The sequence below is a fragment of the Rhagoletis pomonella genome, unplaced genomic scaffold (assembly GCF_013731165.1).
Source record: "Rhagoletis pomonella isolate Grant_MI unplaced genomic scaffold, Rhpom_1.0 Rhpom_scaffold_00013, whole genome shotgun sequence".
Taxonomy (NCBI): domain Eukaryota; kingdom Metazoa; phylum Arthropoda; class Insecta; order Diptera; family Tephritidae; genus Rhagoletis; species Rhagoletis pomonella.
The window spans coordinates 2,820,143-2,841,784 of record NW_023458567.1 but is presented as its reverse complement, the minus strand read 5'-3'; the positions used below and the strand labels follow the sequence as shown (position 1 = coordinate 2,841,784).

The 21,642-nt window shown below is 34.4% G+C and overlaps 1 protein-coding gene across 6 annotated transcripts in view; it reads right to left on the bottom strand.

Moving 5' to 3' along the window:
- LOC118748490 (pneumococcal serine-rich repeat protein-like) overlaps positions 1-21,642 on the bottom strand; it is a 124,879-nt gene that overhangs the window by 55,760 nt on the left and 47,477 nt on the right. For all 6 annotated transcript variants that reach the window (XM_036482971.1, XM_036482965.1, XM_036482966.1 and 3 more), the window contains one exon: positions 5,094-5,369. In XM_036482971.1, coding sequence (XP_036338864.1) covers positions 5,094-5,369 — 276 coding nt within the window. The remainder of the gene's footprint in view (positions 1-5,093; positions 5,370-21,642) is intronic.

The following is a 21,642-nucleotide window of genomic DNA, read 5'->3' as shown; positions in this document are numbered from 1 at the left end:
ATATTCCTTTCTAAAGAATTCAGAGACGTTGCTGTTCAAACTATACGATACTATTCGAATGGTGCCCTTCAGAGTTGCATCCACCGCCTGGAGGAAAAGTGAAGTTTTTAAAAAGAAAAAATCTCATTTATTTCACTTTTATATTTTTGAAAACTGAAAGGTCTCATCTCGCTATCAATATTGGTTTATGGCTCAAGCGATGATTGAAGTTACGATCTTCTTCGTAACGTCTTCTTTTCCTCCCTAAACCTCGCCCAACTAACACCAAATTTCCTTAGCTTTCAACTTATCCAAACAGCACGTTTCCAGGGTCTGTCATTTGTGTTGAAGTTGACTACAACGATTGAGAGATAGCTGATATACATAGGCAGCGGCAAGAAGTATTTCCAATAATCTTCATCCCTCAGAGTAGACACATTGACACCTCGGAGCCTGTCCATCCGTAAAGAACAAGCTAAGAGACCACTTTTAAGAGTCTAACCGATCGACATTGGTGTACTTTTGTGCAGATCGTTTGACATTAATTGTCAAGCAATTTCGTTGAAATTCGCTCGAGCCGTCATATGATTTTTCATTATTTTTCCTAATTAACTTTGCCTTGAATCACGAGTGTTTTGGAAATATCACTAGTGACAATCCGCTTTATATATGAGAAGATATGTCACGTTGACGTCAAACTATGTATCAAATTGAAGCAATCAAATTTTGAATCGATCATAAGGGACGTATGTAAGTGGTAGCCTTAAGTACGAACGTTGTGGATGTACTACATAAGCGGAAAAAATTAACCCGTCAATTATAGCTGATAATAAGCGTTTGATAGCTGTATTTATTTGATAGGGGTATACAAAGTAATTGTTTATTATAAACATAGGGTGACACAATATCTTGGCAAAACTATGTAGGAATAAGCTGAGAGCACCAATGCTTCTCATGGATCATACATACATATGCAGTTCTCGCACAAACCCTCAGCCGTCAAACAATTATGTATGTACATATGTACATATGTTAATCAGCAAAACTGTTATCGCTTTGGTGAACACCTGTGCGTATAAATATGTAACAAGTTCCGTGATTCCCTTTAGAGTTCACACATAAAAAAAAAACTACCAATTCAATAGATAAGTGCTTTATCTATAAAACAACCAGGTGTGCAAATAAAGACTTATTTTTGACGATAAATTGGAAGCATAAATACACAATTTTCGACATTCCTTCAATTGAAGGGTTTCGAGGGAATTTTTAGCTACAAATATGATAAGCTATGTAAGTGGATAAGTGAGTATGTATGTGTGTCAAATACATACAGTAGAATCACGGAAAAATTAACTCGCACAAAAGTTAATCGCTCGGCTAAGTTAACTGAATTTCAGCGTGCACGTAAAAAGTTAAATTTTGTGTTAACTTTTGCGAGCTTATAAATTTTTTAAACCCACGATTTGTTTGGCGTTTGGATTTGTTAGTTGTGTATCGTTTGTGTGTTTAAGAATGTCAACAAAGAGGAAAAAGTCATCGCAAATCAGATTAAATCTACATCAAAGAGCTGAGATTGAAAAAAAATAAAATAATTGATCGAAGTATTTAGGGAAATCGATTGGCGTTGAATTATGGTGTATCTAACGTCATCATATTTTGAAGGCAGTAGCGAGCACATATGAAGAAGCAAACGAGACAACTCTCTATAAACTAGAAAATGCTGGTAAACATTAAATCCAAGTTTATTTTTCGTAAAGATGAAGACTTTGTCAGTGTCATAAATTTAGCGTATTACTTCCTAAAAACTATGTTATTATTATATATTTTATTTTTTTTTTTTTCATTTTGAAAACCGCTTGGAAAAGTTAATATGTAGTTCGAAAAAATTAAATACCCTCGCGACATTTCGGTTAACTTTTTCGAGATTCTACTGTACGTACGTATCTAGTTTAGAACTCACGTGTCTAATTACACACAATCAAAAAAATAATAATAATTAAAAAAATAACGTTTTCACATTGAAAAATTGATGGACGTATGTATGTATGTACATATCGCACACCGTCTTCAAAAGAGTCACAACTCAAAAGAATACGTTTGTCAGAAAATGCGAAAAACTATTTCCTAACACATGATATTCATATGGGCAAGGGCGACTTCACCTTAGGTTTTTTTAAACAAATTATAATAAAAATTTGCTCCAGTTTTAGCTGAAAGGTAAATAAAAGCTCTGTGTACATTTTTAGCGTATAATTTCAAAAATACCAAATTTTGAGTTGTGACTCTTTTGGAGACGGTGTGCATTTTATGTACTTTCGTATTGTCCAATGACCTTTGTTTTGGCAAGGGAAAAGATACTTAATGTCGTGTGTGGTTTTTTTTACAATATATGCAACAATTTTTATTCAAATTTTTTGTAAAAGTATGTTTCGTCCTATTGCTTTTTGAACAAAGGAAATCAATGGCATTTTCGGCCACCATGAATGAGCAATCGCCAACGTAGAATGCTGAATACCTATCGATCTCAATAAAGAAAAAAATACCAACTTCACATATACTATAGATAGCCCAGCCAGTTCATCAATCGCACAAAAAATTGCCTTTTAATGCACGGAGGAGTGAAATTTAAAAGTTTAGCAATTTAGATCAAAATAAATGCATTAAACTCTCCAGCATCGGCATCTGCATACTGCCTGTCAAAAGTTGTAGGTAATTTTTAAGCTTTAATTAATCAACACTAAATGCGACATAAATGCTTCAAATGTCCACTTGGCGAAGAATGATTTTAATTACATTATTACTACATGTTTCCTCTTCAGGCACTTGCTATGACAAGTTAATCGCGCACGGTCTACGCTCCGCAAAGATGCCGGCTTGTATGTATAGTAGAAGAATTCATAAGTTGTTAAACTTGTAAATAACTACGATGTCTCGGCATCATTGTTGAGGCTAAAAGATGCACATCAAGTAGGCGGCTCTCTCTTTTCTTAAATGAGTATTTAAGATGCTGATAAAGCTACAAATACCTTAAAAGATAAAAAGTTGACTACAATGCCAGCTAAAGCTCAGTGCGCTACTAAATATTTGCATTGTGCATATATATTTACATACTATGTATGCAGTATACTATTTAGATAAGTTATCTTAAAATGGTATCAAAGAATTTGAATGAGAAAGTAGTTTTATTAGAGTGTTTAATTATTCATTTGTTTTTATTTTTTTATTTTGACGGTTTGAGGATATCTTGTTCGCATTGACTTGGTCACATGGTACGGGATTAAAAGCTGCAAATTAAAAAAAAAAATATATTACGGTTTGTCTCTTTTTTGCGTCTTTTTCTTCATGATAAACTTTGTAAACAGAAAAAATCGTTGGTACACTTGCGGGTGTCTTCGAGTTTATTGTTTTATTTTTTATTAAAGGAGATCTCTGGGCGCTTTTTACGGGCGGCATTTAATTACACATTCTGAAATTTATAATAATGGAAATAAGTTTTTTTTCTACCGATTGCAAACTTTAGCCTTTACACATCAGCCAATTAAGAAGTTGTAATACTTAGAAACCGAGCCGAAGCTTTATAATTGGATTAAAATCATCAAGATACGTCAGACCCCAACGCGAATTTGATGGTTAAGTCCCATCGTAGAGACCCCGAGGAGGAACTGAAGGAGTCGGCTGACTTTTTTACCTTTTTTAGCACTACAACCGTCTGTCGATTTGGGCCGAGGCCAAAAAGCTTCGCCTATAACGGTTCGCCTTCGCAAAAGTTCGGAAGATGTTTCATTTGGATAAAAACAGAAGCTAGTGGTGTAAACTGAACAGACTTAGGTTGAAGCGGCTGCCTTCATACAACGTAGGAGAGAGGCACACTCGGATTCAGTGGGGGATCACTTAGGTCGGCCAGATAGACAAAGAGGCCCACAAAAGGCAGGGCAGTGACAGAGATAGTGTTCCACACTCTCAATTTCGTCGCCGTAGCAGCAACTTCGGCAGAAGTCATTGTCGGATCTTTTCTCGTCGAGGCTGGACCAGATTTGTCAAGTAGTCCCACACGTGGGTTCTTCCGATCATATTTTATTTGCCTTCTCGACGAAATGTGTTGAGCCCTGTCTTACAGGTAGATAGCAGTATGCCCGCCGCATGAGAAGAGTTGACGTCAAACGGGTTGGTTGCCTTTCTCGCAAGCTCGTCCTTGAATGTCTCAGTGGTCTGCCACCCACACAATGTAGGTAGTAGACTTTGAAGCTATGTAGTTCGTTAAGGACTTTCCTGCATCTCGATGTATTTTTCTAGTGTTCTTGATACGGCAACGTAATTAAGAGACAAGTGCTAAAGGTTTCTAGTAGTCTTCAAAAGAACTTGGGAGCAACAAAACTAACCATGTGTTATTCGACCATCTGTCGAGACTGAGTAAGTACAGTTTTAGGGACACTCGAGTCTACGCTACCAGAGGAACTCAAAAAACATAATTTCAGTGCAATTTCATTGGAAATCTAGCTGTGTTTGTAGCTAGGATCGTTAAACCCTCTACGAGCTCAGAAACTATTTTTATTCATAAAAAACTCCGTTTTAAGAGGTATTTTCAAATCGGTCCAGCTCACTTAAATCTTAATATTTTTCCGAAATATTTTGGTGGACGTCTTAAAATGTAATAAATTTTATAATCCCGGCGGAAAACCCGCAACTTTTTTTGGTGATGCAGTCTAGTGTACATACATACATATATTTTTCTCCGCACGATTCATTTCGTTTGTTGTTTCGTCTGTAACTACAAAACTACTGTAGTGTACTATCGCCAAAGTGAACTAAGCCGTTTTCTTTTCGTATTGAGAGGAGGTCCCATACTAATCTAGATCCGATCATTGGATTATGATATATACATATATATTTTTTTTAAGTCGGTTTTTATTTGCTAAAAATTACTTGTTTATGTTTTTCTTCACTGCACTCCTCTAACGATTTATTTTACCGGCACAATTTTTATACTAAGCACTTGGATTTAAATTATTTTCGCCACGCCCACTCTATCATTCAAGCAAACAACAAATCACATATATATATATGTACATATTTTTAATCTCAATAATCTTGGGGTGGATATGGGGTGTACTCACCTCCCTTCGCCACGGCCGTTGCTGTCCGATATTGTCGCCGAATAGGCTGCGGTGTAGTAATCACTTTGATTGGAGTTGTTACGCTGATGACGCTGCAGCTGCTTTTGCTTCTGTGCACTGTTCGAATTGCTGCTATTGCTGCCGATCGACGTCAGCGGCGAGGTGGTGCTGTCTTTCTCGTGCAAATTTAACGTTGTGACACTTTGCGTTTCAGCGTGACTTTGCAATGGTGCCATGGAAGTAGAATCGTTGGGAGTTGCAGCAAATGTACTGACGCTGGAAGAAAGGAGGAGAAGAAAGTGGAAATGTATAATAAAATTAAAAAAAAAATAAGTAGAAATAAATATGTAACAATAAACAAAGGTAAATGTATGAGTATTTGTAGGTATGTAATTGTAACAAAAGAAATATCTGTTATACAGCTGAGGCCATAAAAGTAGAAGCTTTAAGATTGTAGAAAGTGTCTACAACTACCATTGCCCATAATGATTTATAGTGTGGTTCACAATAGCTTTTGTAAGTGTGCAACAGTGTTATATTATTTTATTTTATTATAATTTTTGTATTATAGGCTATTATTAGTTGGCATTATCATTTGAATTGTCCATTGAATTGAACCTTTGAACTGATAATTGACTGCAATAAAAACGATAATAGCTGTTTTGCATTTAAGTTTGTGTGAATGTATGAAGTGTAGTTACACTTTTTTTTGTATATGCATACATACATACTACGGTTTGCAATTATTCGGTTTTTTTCCAAAACCGGTTTCCGAGTTATTCGAAAAATTCCATAAGCCCGATAACCCGGTTTTATTTTAGATAGGTTTCTACAATGAAAATTCTTTTGTTGGTATGAAGTAATGACCAAAACTTTCAATAAAACTGTTAACAGTTTGATTTTATTTCGAAAAGAGCAAAGCAAAATAAGTTCAAAAGTTTTTTTAGATCAAAACTAATACAAATAAAAAATCATTATTTTAACTTTTTTTAATAATTCATTGCATTTTTTTCGGAATTGAATTGGAATTGGAATGGAATTGTCGCCGTAACCGAGTGCTTAGATTTGCCTACTGCCACTCGGGAGGTGCATGGTTCAATTTCTACAAAATCAAAAACAGTTTTTTCAAATAGCGTTCGCCCCTTGGCAGACTATGCAAACCTCTGAGTATCCTTCTGCCATAAAAAATCTTCTTCGGAGCAGAACAAGAATTGGAGGAGAAGCTCCACCAAACAATTAGAAAACGTTTAAGTGCCAAACATTCATTTATTGGATCCAAATATGATACACTGTTCATCCCCAAACCCTTCGAAAAACTCAAAACATTTATTTAGAGATCAAGATTTGTATAAAACGAAAAAACCGGTTGGTTATATTAAAAGAAATCCGGTTTATACGATATTTGAAAAATTAAGATTTCAAAAAAAACGCCTATAGATATGCAAAAAAAAACCGGTGGAAACCGGTTTGTAAAAACCGAGTCAATCTCCCTAATACATATGTACATACATACATACATACATAGTACTCGATCACCTCTCTGCTAGTGACTTTGGCGTATTTTTAGTTCTAGCCTATTATTTATTTAATTGGAGCTCATTTGAATAGTTAATTGCGTACATAAAGGCGCACATCGGTAAGTTTTTATATAGATTTCTGCTAACTTACCTCTTTATTTATGTTATTTAGGGAGTTCAAAAGGTGTTGTTAAACGGCTAAAAATATGTATGTATATGAAGGGCAATCGCTAGGTACCATGAAAGTTACTATATTATGAATTTTCACAGTGTTAAAAAATACTTGGTTGTAATTTGAAGTCCTTTAAACATTTTTTTAAGCTTTTAAAGTTTACGACAGTATACAACACCTTGTGAGCTCCCTAATTCAATTTCAATTTGTTGGGTGGGGTTTTCTTGATTTTTTTAATGCGAATTTCATTCAATAAAAAATATAAACATGCAAGTTTACACACACCCATACATTACTGTAAAAAAAAAATTATTATCTTCAGAAATGTACTAAGTATACACATATGTATTTCTGGCAATCTGCCTTGCTAACAGCAAACAAGCGAAAAAAAAAACAATAAAAAACAACCGAAATATGTATGTAGATGCTAATGAAGGTGTTCAAACATTGGGGCTGGTAAAATTCAAAGTGACAGTCTAATTTATTCTCATCTGGAGGCTTGGTTGGCCGCTATGACGTCTATCAGCGGCTTTTGACGTCAGTGTCGAGAGGCATGTGGGCTAACAGACCGATAAACAAGCGCAATTTTTTACGCCAAACCGCCGATCTCTATAGTCGTAGAATTCCACAAGAAATTTACCAGTATACAAATTTGTTGCCTGCTTTTAGGATTGGACAAGAAAATTTAGGTAAGCATGTATTTGACAAGCGCGTGGCATTGATAAGGAACTACTATCTCATATTTTGTCGTTTTTTTTTATTTTTATTTTTTATATATGTTTACATACATATGTATGTATGTATGTATGTATGTAGAATGCCGAATAACACTAGTACTTAGCGGTACAAACGAAAGTATTTATTGACTAAATATTTAAAATGTATTAATTAAAGTACTTAGTGGCACAAAAGTTACTTAGTTTTAAAACTCATATTTAACGGTATTTTAATTAAGCTGTATGCTCGCTTACTTCCAAAAGGTAACTGTAACTCCGTTATTTTTAGTTGTAGAGTTGCATTTTTATGTAAATTAGCGTCATTGAATCCAGGGTCGCATTGGACCCAGGGTCGTATTCTATCCTAAAGCTGCATCTTTAAGTAAGTTAAGTCTGTTAGTAAGTCTGTTTAAGTAAGTCAACTCTGTGCTCCCACATGTATAGTGCTTATCATAACTATACGACAGCCACATATTGGCAAGTTTTTAATATTTAATTTAAATTATTAATTTTTTTATAAAAAATATCAACAAAGTTTCATTGAAATTTGTTAAAGAAAGAATGAACTTTATTTTTATAAAAAATGAATAATAATATTTTGGCGCTTACACTTTTCCTAAGTGTTTGGCCGAGCTTCTCCTCCATTTGGTAGTATGCATCTTTATCTTCTTACAGAAATGAGGGGACTTTCAGTTTTATGCCGACCCGGACGGGAAATTGATTTTATGAGAACCTTTTTCATGGCAGAAATACATTCGAAGGTCGACCGCTGTTAGAAAAAACTACGGAGTGGTAGTACGCACCACTCACCCAAAGCGGCCGCGCATAAACAATAAAAAAAAAAAAAACTTATTAAACTTAAGTAATAAAAAACAAGTTCTGGACATAAAATAAAGATTTTCTACTCGAAAAGGGCGAAACCTGCGAAAAATTATTGAAAATCGAAAGAAATAGATTGTTATTTTTCAGTCATTTCATTTTAGTACCTTTATCGATAAGTCAAAATCACTTTCCCCAACTGACTACCGGTTTCGGCAGCAATTCAAGTGAAATTTCATTTCCCCCTTCTGTCAGTTTTCATATTAAATTCAAATAAAACAAAAAATATTTTTAACTTAAATTACCTTCGTGAAACTGGCTATTAGTGTTTCAAAATAAGCTCGAAAAAGGCAATTATTGATTAAATAGGCTAGATTCTAATGTAGAAGAGCACCCGAAATTTCAAAAAAAAAGTTGCTTATTTGTATTCAAAGTAATAAAAATAAATAAAAAACAACAGCATGGCCATTTGATACGCCCATTAAATCGAGTATGTAAATTCTATCATTTATCAATAATTTATTTATATAGAACGCGGCGGTAACCTTGAGTGAATGTTGGTGTCGCTTGAATTATTTTAAAACGTCACTTAAATACCAACAAAAACTTACAAAACTTAGAAAAAAAGTGAAATAAATACTGCAAATGGAAACACAATTAAACTTAATTAAATCACAGTAAAAAAAAAAATATAAAATAATGTAAAATTAAATGAGCTAAAATTAAATATACCCTAAATACGTAGCATAAAATAAAAAATTCTAAACAATAAATGAAATTTTTTTTCAAACACTAAGCAGAAAGTCTACTTAAAAAATCGGTAAGTACCGAGTAATTATGACAAATTAGTGCGCGATTTTCTCGTTTTTTTTTTTTTTAACCTAACATAATGGGTGTTATAAAGTAATGTGTCGTCGCATATGTGTCGTCCAACTGTCATACAAAGTTTAAAAATGAAATCACCGCAGTTATAATGTAAGCACAGTGCGTTAGGTGCATAATTAAAAGTAATTACTCTTTTTACCTCGCATTTTATGTAAGTACACATGCTAACATACTTATGCAAATATACATACATATGTATGTATGTATGCACTTACATATGTACATATGTATGTATGTAAATTACTAGCAAAGTGAATATTACTTTATAATTTCCTTCGCTTTCGCCAATAAATGCAGAAATTTCCTTTTTTTTTTGCTGTAAAACGAGGTAAAATAATCGTAAAGGTTTTGCTTATTTGTTAATTATGTGTTTAATAAAATGTAGAAATATATTACATGCATACTCATATAAGTTGGTGAAAAACATATATGTATACATATGTATGTATCAGAGTTGTGAAAAATGCATTAATGGTATTTAAAGCAATAATGTTAATGTAAAAAATTAATGCATTCATTTATGAAATTTAATGCAAATGAATATTTCAATGCATTAATTCGGAAAAATGTAATGCTAATGAATTATTTTTTTTTCATTAAATTGTCCAAGCTAATGCTAATGAAAAAAATTTTAATGCACTAAAATGCTTAATACTTTTCCTCGTTTGCATTATTAAAAACATTAAATTTTATTTTCTAGTAAAATATAAATAACCTCTTTTGGAAGGACTTGGAATAATTACTAATCGTTTTTTCAAATTCACTATGTTATGTGTATTTGTAGAAATTCTTCAAAACATTGTTAGATGTTTTATGTAAATGAAAGCCAATGTGCATGCAACGCAGAGTGCTTTTATAGATTTTTATGTTGATTGTTGATGCATACCGATTACATTTATTGAGTATGAGCCAAAAACGGACAGATAGCCAGTTTAGCAGCGCATGTACACGACTGAGGACCTACTCTGATCTAAATCAATCAATAAACCGTTTTTTAGTTCCATTTGACAATGTGATTTTACGTATTTAACGACAAATGCCATTGAACTTGACATCAGTGAAAATCAGCCTTAACGTCCGTCACTATCTTTTTTGACCTTAAAATTCTACCCTCAACGTCAGCAAAGAGTTTTTACTTTCAAAATAAAATTAGTTAATGGGTTTTTAATGCTTGTTATAATTTGAATGCAATAAATTATTGCAATAGCATTCATTTAAATATTTTAATGTTAATACGAAAAAATATCATTAGCATTATTTCTTCGGAATTAATGCATTGAAATTTTCATTTACATTAAATATCAAAAATTAATGCACTCATCTTTTTCATTTACATTAAAATGCTATGCATTAAAAAATTTAATGCATTTTTCACAACTCTGGTATGTATGTACTGTGTTATTAAACGTAAGTATAATAAAGTTGGTTTTTAGCATATTTTTGTGACGTTGTTAAGCATTTTTTCCATACAAGGTATTTTCAACATTTTTTTTTTATATGGAGAAAATGAACAACATCTTCAACCAAAAACAAAAAAAAAAACAGCCAAAAATCAACGGTGAGTCCCATCTACTTCAAAATTGAACTTTATTATACTAAAATTAAATTGCACACTTCAAAGGTGTCTTAGAAATTTAATTAAAATTTCGAAATTTTTATGAAACTTTGTCGAATTTTGTTACATTTTGTACAAAGTTTGAAATTCGGACTAACATGGTATTTGTTAGATAACAAGCTATTGTTTCATAAAAAAATAATAAACATTAAATAAACAGAACAAAAAAATAGCCAAAACTTGTTAAAATGTAGCTTTCCTTTTTGTATATCCGCCAATGTATTGCACATTCAAAGCATTATTGAAAATTTTGTCATTTGTTTTTAAGTTGGAAAACTCAAGCTTATATTGTAATTTTTACGAAATTGAATAGCAGATCCTTTTCTCGACGAACAACAATTACGCTCTATAAATCTCTCTTATCATGTCCGTCCTTTTATATGGCGTAAAAACATGTCCGATATCGAACAAGGTTGAGAAAGCTTTGGGGGTTTTCGAGAAAACTATTCTTGCGTTGATAGTTAAGCGCATAAATATACAACGATATAGTGTTGGCTTGAGCATGTTGTACGCATGGATGACTAGACTCTTGGTGAAAAGACCCCTCGACTTGGGAGCCATGGGTAGAAAACAAAAGAAAGGCTGCCCACGAACACAATGGAAGGACCAAGGGCGAAAGGACCTATTATTTGGTCTCGGCCCAAACCGACGAAGAACGGTTGTAGAGCCAAACAAGAAGAATGATCAAAGAAGGAGCTGCATATACTGCAGAGTTACTTGAATTTAGGAGTAATTGAAAAAAGTTATTTCATAGCGCATGCAATTGTCTATATTTTCCCAAATTTTCAGATCAATAAGTCCAAAGCCGATTTTTTTTTAACTACAAACTCTAGAATTTTAAACACTCCTTTTTTTAAAAAAGCTTTGGCGAGTTTGAGGATTTACTAAGCTTCATGTGCAGAGTTTTTTTTTGTATGCAGCAAATTTTATAAAAATATTCCAAAAGCCGACAAACTTATCGACATTTTTAAAACTTAACTTGGGTGCAGACCTGACCGTTTTTTGCGCTTTTCCCGATTTTTTTAATTTTTTTATTTTTAAACTTGTAAAGTTTTCACCACAAATTAACTTAAACAGCTGCTGTGCCTACTTTAGCTGTAACATAACCTCACTTTTATCTAATTGTATAGCGCAAGTAGCATAGGCATAGGTGTGGGGTTTGCCGACTATCTAAACACTAATAATTATAATCAAAATTTTAGTTATCTGAAACCGCACAAATTTTGTATGAGATATCGTGTGAAAAAAGGTGAGTTTGATTTTGTAACATTAGGCTAACTGACGATTTAAGCATCAACAGAGGTAACAAAAATTAAGTTTATAACTGTTTTCGTTTTACTTTATGAGGTACTTATACGTATATAAATAAATATGTAGATCAAAGTGTAGACACAGCTGTAAAAAATGAAATTTTTTCGCAAATGTAGCTTGCGGCGGAAGAATAACCAGGAATTTTTGTAGTTTTTTTTTGTTGAGTCCGATCTCCTGTATCAAGGGCTTGATAATATTTTAAAATTATTAAGAAAAATATTATTAGGAAGGTACACGCAAAATTAGTTATTCTGTGCAACGAAGAATCGCTCCACCTAAGTGCGTAAATTGTAAAGAAAATACTTGACAGCAAAGATTGTTGCAGTTTTAACCCAAAATTTTAAATGCGTTTACCACGTATCTACACCATTTGCGAAAACTAATAGAGTCATATTATCTGAAAGTAAAACAAAGACTTATTGCGCGCACTTACTAGTGTTAGTAGAACCGTTTATTTTATGCTATTGAAAGAAAATATATATATTTTCTTACGATCTCTAAAATGTCTCTGATGTAGATACCAGGTTAATCCAGAAATAACGATATGTATACACAGCTACACATAGCTATTGAGCTACAAAGAAATACTTTCAAAACAGCTGACTGGTTAATATCAAGCTAACTTTTAACTACTTTCCAACTAGTCCAAATGAATCTATTACTGAAACGTAATGTTTACTTCACTGCTAAATTAATATTAAGTCAGTTTAAAACTAGTTTCCAATTGTTTTTTTTTTTAACTCGCCCCGCATAGCATAAAATCTACTTATGTACACCAATCAATATTATTTCCCCACCTTTGCACCCATTGCCTTAATTACGGTTCAAAAACGTTTTACAACAACAATAACAAGTAGATGTGTAGTACTGTATGTATGTAAATATTTAAAAGAAAACAAGAAATATTATTATAAATATTAAGATACATATATGCAATACCAACCGCTTATTGGTAAGCAGTTAATTGCATTAGCTAATGAAGGGTTGCAACAATGCGGCTGTATGTTTTCCTCCGCCTATGTTATTGACCGTTATGTTGTTAGTTTTGGGCTGCTGCAACAGTTGCTAAATGAGTGTGTAACAAAGCCACATACCTAATTGAGCGCATGCAGTTCAGTGAATAGCGCCAGCACACTTTCTATGGCACATTTTTGGTGAAACGAGATTTCAAAAAAGCAAATGTTTATTGCTTTTTAATATTTAAAGCTGTTTATTTTATTTTTTCAAAAGCTAAGCTACATAAAAAACCTTGCCCCAAAAACCTTCGCAGCTGTGCCCATTCCGTTTTGATGATAAATGAGCGTTTGCCACATTTGCCACACAAAGCCGAAAAAAAACAAACACACCAAACAAAAAAAAAATATAAAAATAAAAAGAAAAAATCAAACGAAAATATTTTCCCACAGCAAAACATTGCTTTTGGGTGCACATGTTTGTATGTATGTGGATATGTAGTCGCACCTTGAATTTCGTGAAGAGTTTTGAAATGCATTTAAGCAGCTGTACAGCAGGTGGTCTAGTTTTTGTTTAGACATAAATTTTTATAAGAACTAAATTTAAGACATATTTTAATTGGATTTTTGAAAAGAAGAAAATTTTAAAATTGTACCGAAGCTAAAAATATTGATTTTTCGAACACGGTGACCTTTTAAATCATATGGCATGGACAGCTGTTTCCTGCTGCAAATATTGACAAGCACACCACACAATCACATGATAGCCTAGCATAGCAAAACTTCCTCGTAAAAACCACCTGTCGTTCTAAATCGACACTAAGCCGTAGGAAAACGTTGAAGAAGGTGCTGAATGAACGGAGCCGAATACTTAACAAATCTTATGTAGGGGAATCATGTTTGAAGACTCCGCCAATCTAAACTGACTAAGAGCGTGTTGAATCGGTGAAAAGGCCTGTGACATCCTCCCACCACCACTACCGACAATTGTAGGTAGGCTTCGAACACAGGTGCAGTTAATTTCAATAAGGCACTGACGACCAACACATATCCAGCAAGTGAAGCTTTTCAAAAATTCCTATAGATTTAATGTGGACGCATATACATAGAGTGAAAGCTCACTCCGGTCGTCGCTGCAGTAAGGGAATATATGTAATATTATGCTGAGCAAAAAGATTCTGATCGGTTAATGAATTCGAGAGCACCCGAGCAGTTACTTGCCGGTGGGAGCACCTCCGCTAAGAACATCAGACGACATATCTACGAACTTAAGAACGTGGTCCATGACTGCATTCAACAACCTCTCGACCCAAGGTTGTCCTGAGAGGCAAAGATCGATATTCAGTGGGCGATCACTTCCACCTTCTTCAACTCCTCTCTTAATTCAAACATCGGCCATTGCAGAAGAATAACAGCAACTGCTTCGAGAGGACCGCGTTTCTCGGACGCAATTTCAGCTTGGACACTATACCTGGTAAAACTCTCACTTATCCAGACTCGACCGCGACATACCCAACGTAAGCCACGCATGTGAAGTCCCATCCTTTCTTCAACTAATATGGCCTTCCCTTCGGTTCAACCACGACGAAAAAGTAAATTTCCTTATACTACTTTTAATATTTGTTGTGTGAATTTATTTAATACATACCAAAATTCGAATTTTTATTGTAAACGAACCTTAAATTGTAACTCACGACTACGTGAGTTTATGAATTATTTTTATTATATTTGTAAACGTTTTCTACTCACGCTTTAACCGTAACGAATTACTTGTTGATACCGAGGCAGGGTATAAGCGAGTATATTTAAGCTGAGAACCGGAATGATTTTTTTTAAATGTACATACTCAAAAATTAGTAACACGTTGGCTCTATGACTCTATGATCATTTAGTACTAATACTAGTTCTTGGAACTTTATTTAAAAACGAAAATTGCATTGATATCACTGCACTACCGACACTTTATAGACACAGTCAAGGTGGTTAATTAAAGTTTTCTATTTTTTATTTTTCCTTTCATATGCACTTTACCACGTCTCCCAACAAACTATTTCTATGATAGGAGAACTAAAGTGTACATGAAAATTACGAATAACTTTAGAAACAAGCACAACAACATAAATATTGAAAATCCAACCGCGAAATGCGAGTCGCGAACCACAGCAGCCGCCAAAGAATACAAACTGAATTCAACTAATTTTGGAAGTTACGCTATGACCAACACAAAAACGCCGAACTAAACAACGCCACCAACAGAAGACAATTGGGAATAAAAACGAAAAATTAAATAAAGTGAAACAACAAAATAAAACAAGCGCATGAATAGTGAAATAAAATAAAAGAAAATTTTACACAAAACATTGAAAGCAGCACTGAACACGAACGACAGGCGAACAAAAGAGGCCGCCGCGAAGAAAGATGAGAATAGCAAAAGTAGCGAAAATCAAACAATAAAGAGATGTAGCTGAAAGTAGTGGGCTGAGAGAGGGAAAGAAGAAAAAAACAGCCAGCCAGAACAAAACAAAAAAAAACAAATAATAAATTATCAAAAAAACAATATTCTTAACGGCTACGAGTACAATAAAAATTTTTAACAAAAAATAATGTGCTATAATAAAAAGTAAGAAGAAACTGGCGCAAAATGTAATGAAAATAGTTTGCAACAAGAAGAGTGGCAAAAAAGAAAGCAGAAAAAAATTAACAGAAAAATACAAGGAATATAAAGCATACAAAAATTAAACAAAAAATAAAATTAAAATTTACCGTATGCTGTTGACGTTAATGCGAGCGGCGCGCGACTACTTTTGTAGCAGTTCAATAAACCGTTAAAAAGGTGTTTTTCTGTTGAAAACGCATAATATTACTATTAAGGGTGTTCTTAATTTAATGAAACTTGCCTTCACTTCTTCGAAGCAAAATAAGATAGCTGCGTAATTTCTGTTTAAAAGTTTAATGAGCCCTTCGCGAAAGCCCATTTATAATAAGAAGCGCTTCGTCTGTTGTCTTAAATACGTCTGATCTTAAACAGACCGAATCGGTTGGCAAATCCATTAAAAAAAAAACACCTCCCCAGAAAACTAAAGCTCATTATTTTGTTGATCGGGACATTTACAAAAATATAGTGCTAATTGAATTCTGACCCTTGCTTTTCTCTACATTTTCCGAACCGTGAAACTTAGCACTAAACCTTCGGTTAGGTCAAGTTAGCATGGACGGGCTGGGCTGAGTTCACTCGGTGGCCATTGAGGCCTATTGTGATGCCCGGGAGAAGTATTTGCCAGTTTTATCCCACATGTCCCTAAACTATCGCGATCCATTAGCGAATCTAAACAGCCTCTACAAAGAACTAACTAAATTGTCTAGGTCTTAGATGCAAAAATCCCTCGATGTGGGTAGCATTCTCACACATTCCTCCGAAAATTGATCTGCACCTATGCTTTCAGCATCATGAATCATTATTCCAATGTAACCAGTTCCATAATGTATGACCGAAAGTAAGTTGTTCGTTGATAGAACGCCAAAAAAAACAAAATTTGCTTCCTCGTCTCTCTCAACACTACTGTCTCTCGTTAACCAGTAAAAGGAGCGGGTTGAGAACGCGTAAAAATCAGGAAAATATTTAACTCTGCTGTCCAGTCGATCGGGCAAACACGACTGTAGTCTGGCAGTTTTTTCTTGGTGTAATTACACAAAATTGGTGTAACGATTAGAACATCCGTAAACTGTCCTTCTTCTTCTTTATTGGCGCTGTAACCGCGGAAGCGATTTTGGCCGAGTCCAAAACAGCACGCAAGCCAGAATATTTCGCTTGAAAACTCCAAGAGCAGCTTCATCAGATGTCTTCATTGTCTACGCCTCCGCGCCATACAATAGCACAGGCATGATGAGTGACTTATAGAGTGTGATCTTTATACGACGAGAGCGGCCTTTGCTTCTCAATTTCCTACTCAGCCCAAAGTAGCACTTGTTGGCAAGAGTTATTCTCCGTTGGATTTCAAGGCTGGCATTACTTTTGGTGTTAATGCTGGTTCCCAAATAAACGAAGTCGTCTGCTTTTTCAAACTTGTAACTGTCAACAGTGACGTCTATATCCAATCCCGAGAAGGCATACGCCACCAATTGACCGCTCTTGTAAAGTATTGTGTCTGAGCGTTGCAGTTCTGCAGCTCTTATTATCTTCTCCAGCATCAGATTAAATAATTCACAGGAAAGGGAGTCTAAAACGCTGGAAGCATGCCTTCCTTCTATCACAACATGTTCGATTTCGTTTCTCATTTTTTGATCTGAAGACAGCCATGTAGCTTGGTGGATCTTCTTATGCTGGAACCTAGTACTACATATTACCATGTTTCGGGCGCCAGTGAAGTCGATCAGCCTCAGTCCGTTGTCGGACGTTTCGTCGTGGAGGTTGAATTTTCCGACAGTGGCGCCAAAGATCCCTTCCTGGCCCACCTTGGCTTTAAAATAGCCGAGCACGATTTTGATATCGTGTCGGGTGCAGCCCTCATATGTAAGCTCCAAGCGCTCATAGAAGAGATCCTTGGACGCCTCGTCCTTCTCTTCCTTCGGGGCATGGTCGCAGATGAGCGAGATATTGAAGAATCTCGCTTTGATGCGGATTGTGGCTAGACGTTCGTCCACCGGGCCCAAACCATAGTCCTTTATACATTTGCCGTGGTCGTCATCAAGAAAAGGGGTCTTATTCGAGGCTTTCTGAAATTTTTCATTGGGCGCGGTTTTAACGTGGCGGGACCCAAACCCAGCGCACGCTAGTTGAAATAATTAAGGAACATGTAAATACTATATATGCTTGTTTTTTTCTTTACAAAAACTACAACCAAGTTTTCTTACATATTTTCGCTGATTATCAATCGCCAATTTTCTTTTTAATTACACTTATGTATGTACACAATTCCCTCCGGCTGTTAAATTGAGCTGCAAATTTTTTCCGCTACATAATCAATTTTTTCGCGCTATGTTGGCGCTTTTAATTGTTTAAAATATACATATATAAAAAAGCAATAATTATAATAAAACAGTTGTCGGCATACAATTCATGCAAAGATTTAACGATTCGTTACAGGGGCTCCTCAATAAAATTTAAAAAAATATACATACATATAAAGTCAGCATTTTAGTTTTGTTGCCAAGCAGATTTTTATAATTTCGGACACGTTTTCCTCCAATATGAATGTATGTATATACATTTCAACATATGTATGTATGTACACTCCCATGCACTTGAATAGGGACTGTTCGCTGTTTTTCTGGGCTAAATTTCTTTGCGTTAATTTCTACTAATTATCAATTAAAAACAGTTCATTTTCTAACGAAAACCATACTTTGTTAAAATTAAAAAAAGGAAAATGGAAAAAATGCGGAAGTCTCAGCAAAAAAATTTTCAAAAATCAACGGTACTTTGTAGCCTCTTGCACTTTATTATACTTACTGTGTGTATATATATTGAACGGGCTACAAAAGGGCATACTAAAAATAAATTCTAAGAAAAATTTTTAAAATTTTATTATTATTTGTTGTCTTTTTACAAAGTTTGAAACTCGTGTTTGTATGGTTTTTGTTACCGAAAGATTTGTATTTTAATTGATTATAATGGCAATTAAATAAAAGAAAATTAACACAAAAAAGCCAAATAGCATTGTCCCTATTCAAGTGCGTGGGAGTGTATGTTCTAAAAACATGCTTATAAAGCATCTTTTCTTCGGTTCAATACTATGTATTGTGTGCCAAGCAACCACAGACTTGAGCTGCGATGGCCTCGATTTTTAAGCGCTAGCAACTGCGGTTACTTTGAAGCGCGAGATCTCGTTTCTTTCACTTTGAAAAGAAATACATATACTACATAGGTACATAAATACATATATGTACTGAGTATTAAAGAACTATAGCTCGTTTATAGTATGTCGCTTCAATTAAATGAAAGCTAATCGAATTATTTAATTTTTCATTCTTTTTTTTTTTTTGTCAACATTTCGATTTCATAGCCGAACCGGCTATTTTTTATTGCAACACTTCAATTTCATCTATTTCCGTTTCAATTTAAAAATTCTTTATTGTCATTGTTAGCTTATGTGCCGTTAAAATTTCATCTTAATTGAATTTAGTTGACATTTGTTTACATTTGACCAATGATGCTTTGAAAAGTGAAAATCGTAGAGAGAGTGAAATGCGACCGCAGTGTGCGGAAGTATTGATTGCCTCTTCCGTATTTTTTCCAAAAGTGGGCCACAGTTCGAGAGCTGTGGTGTGGGTGAATTGAAAAGAAGATTGACTTTTTTTTTTAGCTACAAAGGCAACCTGAGAAGGTTGAGTTGCTAATTCCACTTCTATGCATACGTATGAATGTATGTTTGTATGTAGTTATGGGTTCAGTGCTGAAAGAATTTCCACAGAGGCATCAATTGTTACAGTCATAAGGGACTTCCGACCCTATGGACATATGTAAGTATGCCGCAAACCAGCTCGATCTTTTATCAAATACAGCCAATAATTTTCATGAGACTGTACATAGAGAATTAAGCCCTTAAAGGATGTGATTCTCTAGCATATAGCACCAAATCTAAACCCAATGTCTCAAAAACAAAAAAAAAAACAAAACAAAAAACAGATACAGCACTAGCCAACTTCTCAGACGCCTCCCACTTGCTTCACGAAAAATTCAATTTCTTGTAATTTCCAGAACCTGGCTGCATGTTTTAAAAATGCTAAATATTTCATTATATTACCAGCATGTTTGAAAAAAAAACACAATTGTGTAAATTGAGACCCAAGCAGCTGACGCGATCACATTGTGTAACTGTGCATGAAACAATCGTCCAAATGTCAAAGCAACCACGCCAAAGGTCATTACGCGCAATGTGAATTTGGACTGGCAGGGGGCTATATGTATGTAGAAGTGCTGGTGGAACAAAACGGAGGTGAATATGGGTGGCTAATGGTGGTACATACATGTTGCACTAAAGGTGAATAAAAAATGTAAACGTATATTACGGCGAAGTAACCCAACCGCAATTTAATAACCCAACCAATTTTGTGTAAGGAAGGCGAAGAAAGAGGGCGATGCCACGAAACAGTACATCAATGCGAGGTGTTTAGACATACAGACATACTTACATGTGTAGATGTGTATGTACCTTAGGACGTATGTACATATGTATGTAAGCACTTATTTAAGCATACATACACAAGAATACTGCTGAATATTTTATGCTAGAGGAAATGTGAATTACAAGCTGAAGAGGCCAAACAAAATTATTATTCGAATTAGAAGGTATTTTTTTTTTTGTAATGTGGCGGCGTCACAAGTTTTGAACATAGCATAATATGTATGTAGATATGTACTTATACATATGTATATAGGAAATGAAAATTATTGGAAAAATGTAAAGACTTATCAAATTAAGCCGAATTTATGCACATAAATACAAACGAAGTAAACAAAGGGGAGATACATACGAGCAGCGTTGCCATTTTAGCCGTTTTCCGGCTAGATTTAGACGGTTTTGATAGCATCTAGCCGGAGAAAATTCGATCTAGCCGGCAGCCGATTTGTTAGCCGGTTTGTAAAAAAAAGTTAGCCGTTTTTAGCCGATTTTACTATTTGCCTAATTTTCAGGTGCAAAAAGTAAACAAGTTGTTCGAAAGCAATAATGCAGACCCAATGAAGATTTTTAATGAACTCAATGTTTTACTTTCGCATCTATGCTCCCTAGTGGTTATTAGCGCGGACACATTTGATCCTATATGCTCCCCGTGGGAACCATACCTTGCTCCATTTCCTCAGTTTTATCACAGTTTTGAAGAGTATTTAAAAACAAAAGTAAGCACAAACGCTTTTGACCACGAAGCCGAGAAAATAATTCGAGAAAATGGTCGCTATTTTATTATCACTTTAATAAAGGCATTACGCCAACGCCTCCCTACAAATATTGCCACACTACAAAAAATTGACTTTTTTCGGTTGGAAATGCATTAAGAGTAATTAAACCAAAAGTATTTGTTCAACTACAGCAACAAAAGCACAAATATAATGCCGACGAAATAACATCCATAGAGATGCAATGGCAACGGTTAACGTTACATACCTGGAGTAATTTAGACTCAACTGTAAAATTTTGGGCCGAAGTTTATCAATTTCGAAATGCCCTAGGAGAAAACCCTTTTGCTGACCTTTGCAACCTAGTTTTTAGTTTTCTTGTTTTGCCTATAAGTAATGCAGAAGTAGAGCGAATATTTAGTTCAATAAATATAATAAAAACTAAGCAAAGAAATCCAATGTGCGTTAAAACGTTAAACGCTATTTTATATATAAGATACGGTTTAAAACGTGAAGAAAAATGCTGCCATAATTTTACTGTAGATGACGATCTCTTAAAATTAATGAATTCAGGTGATATATACAATAGTGATTCATTTGATGATGAGGAATATACACTCGATATAAATTAATGGTGTTAACTAGTCTTTCGTTTCTTGCGATTTATTTAAATAAAGCATGTGAATTTTCACTAAAACATTTTAGCCGTTTTTAGCCGCTTTTTTTT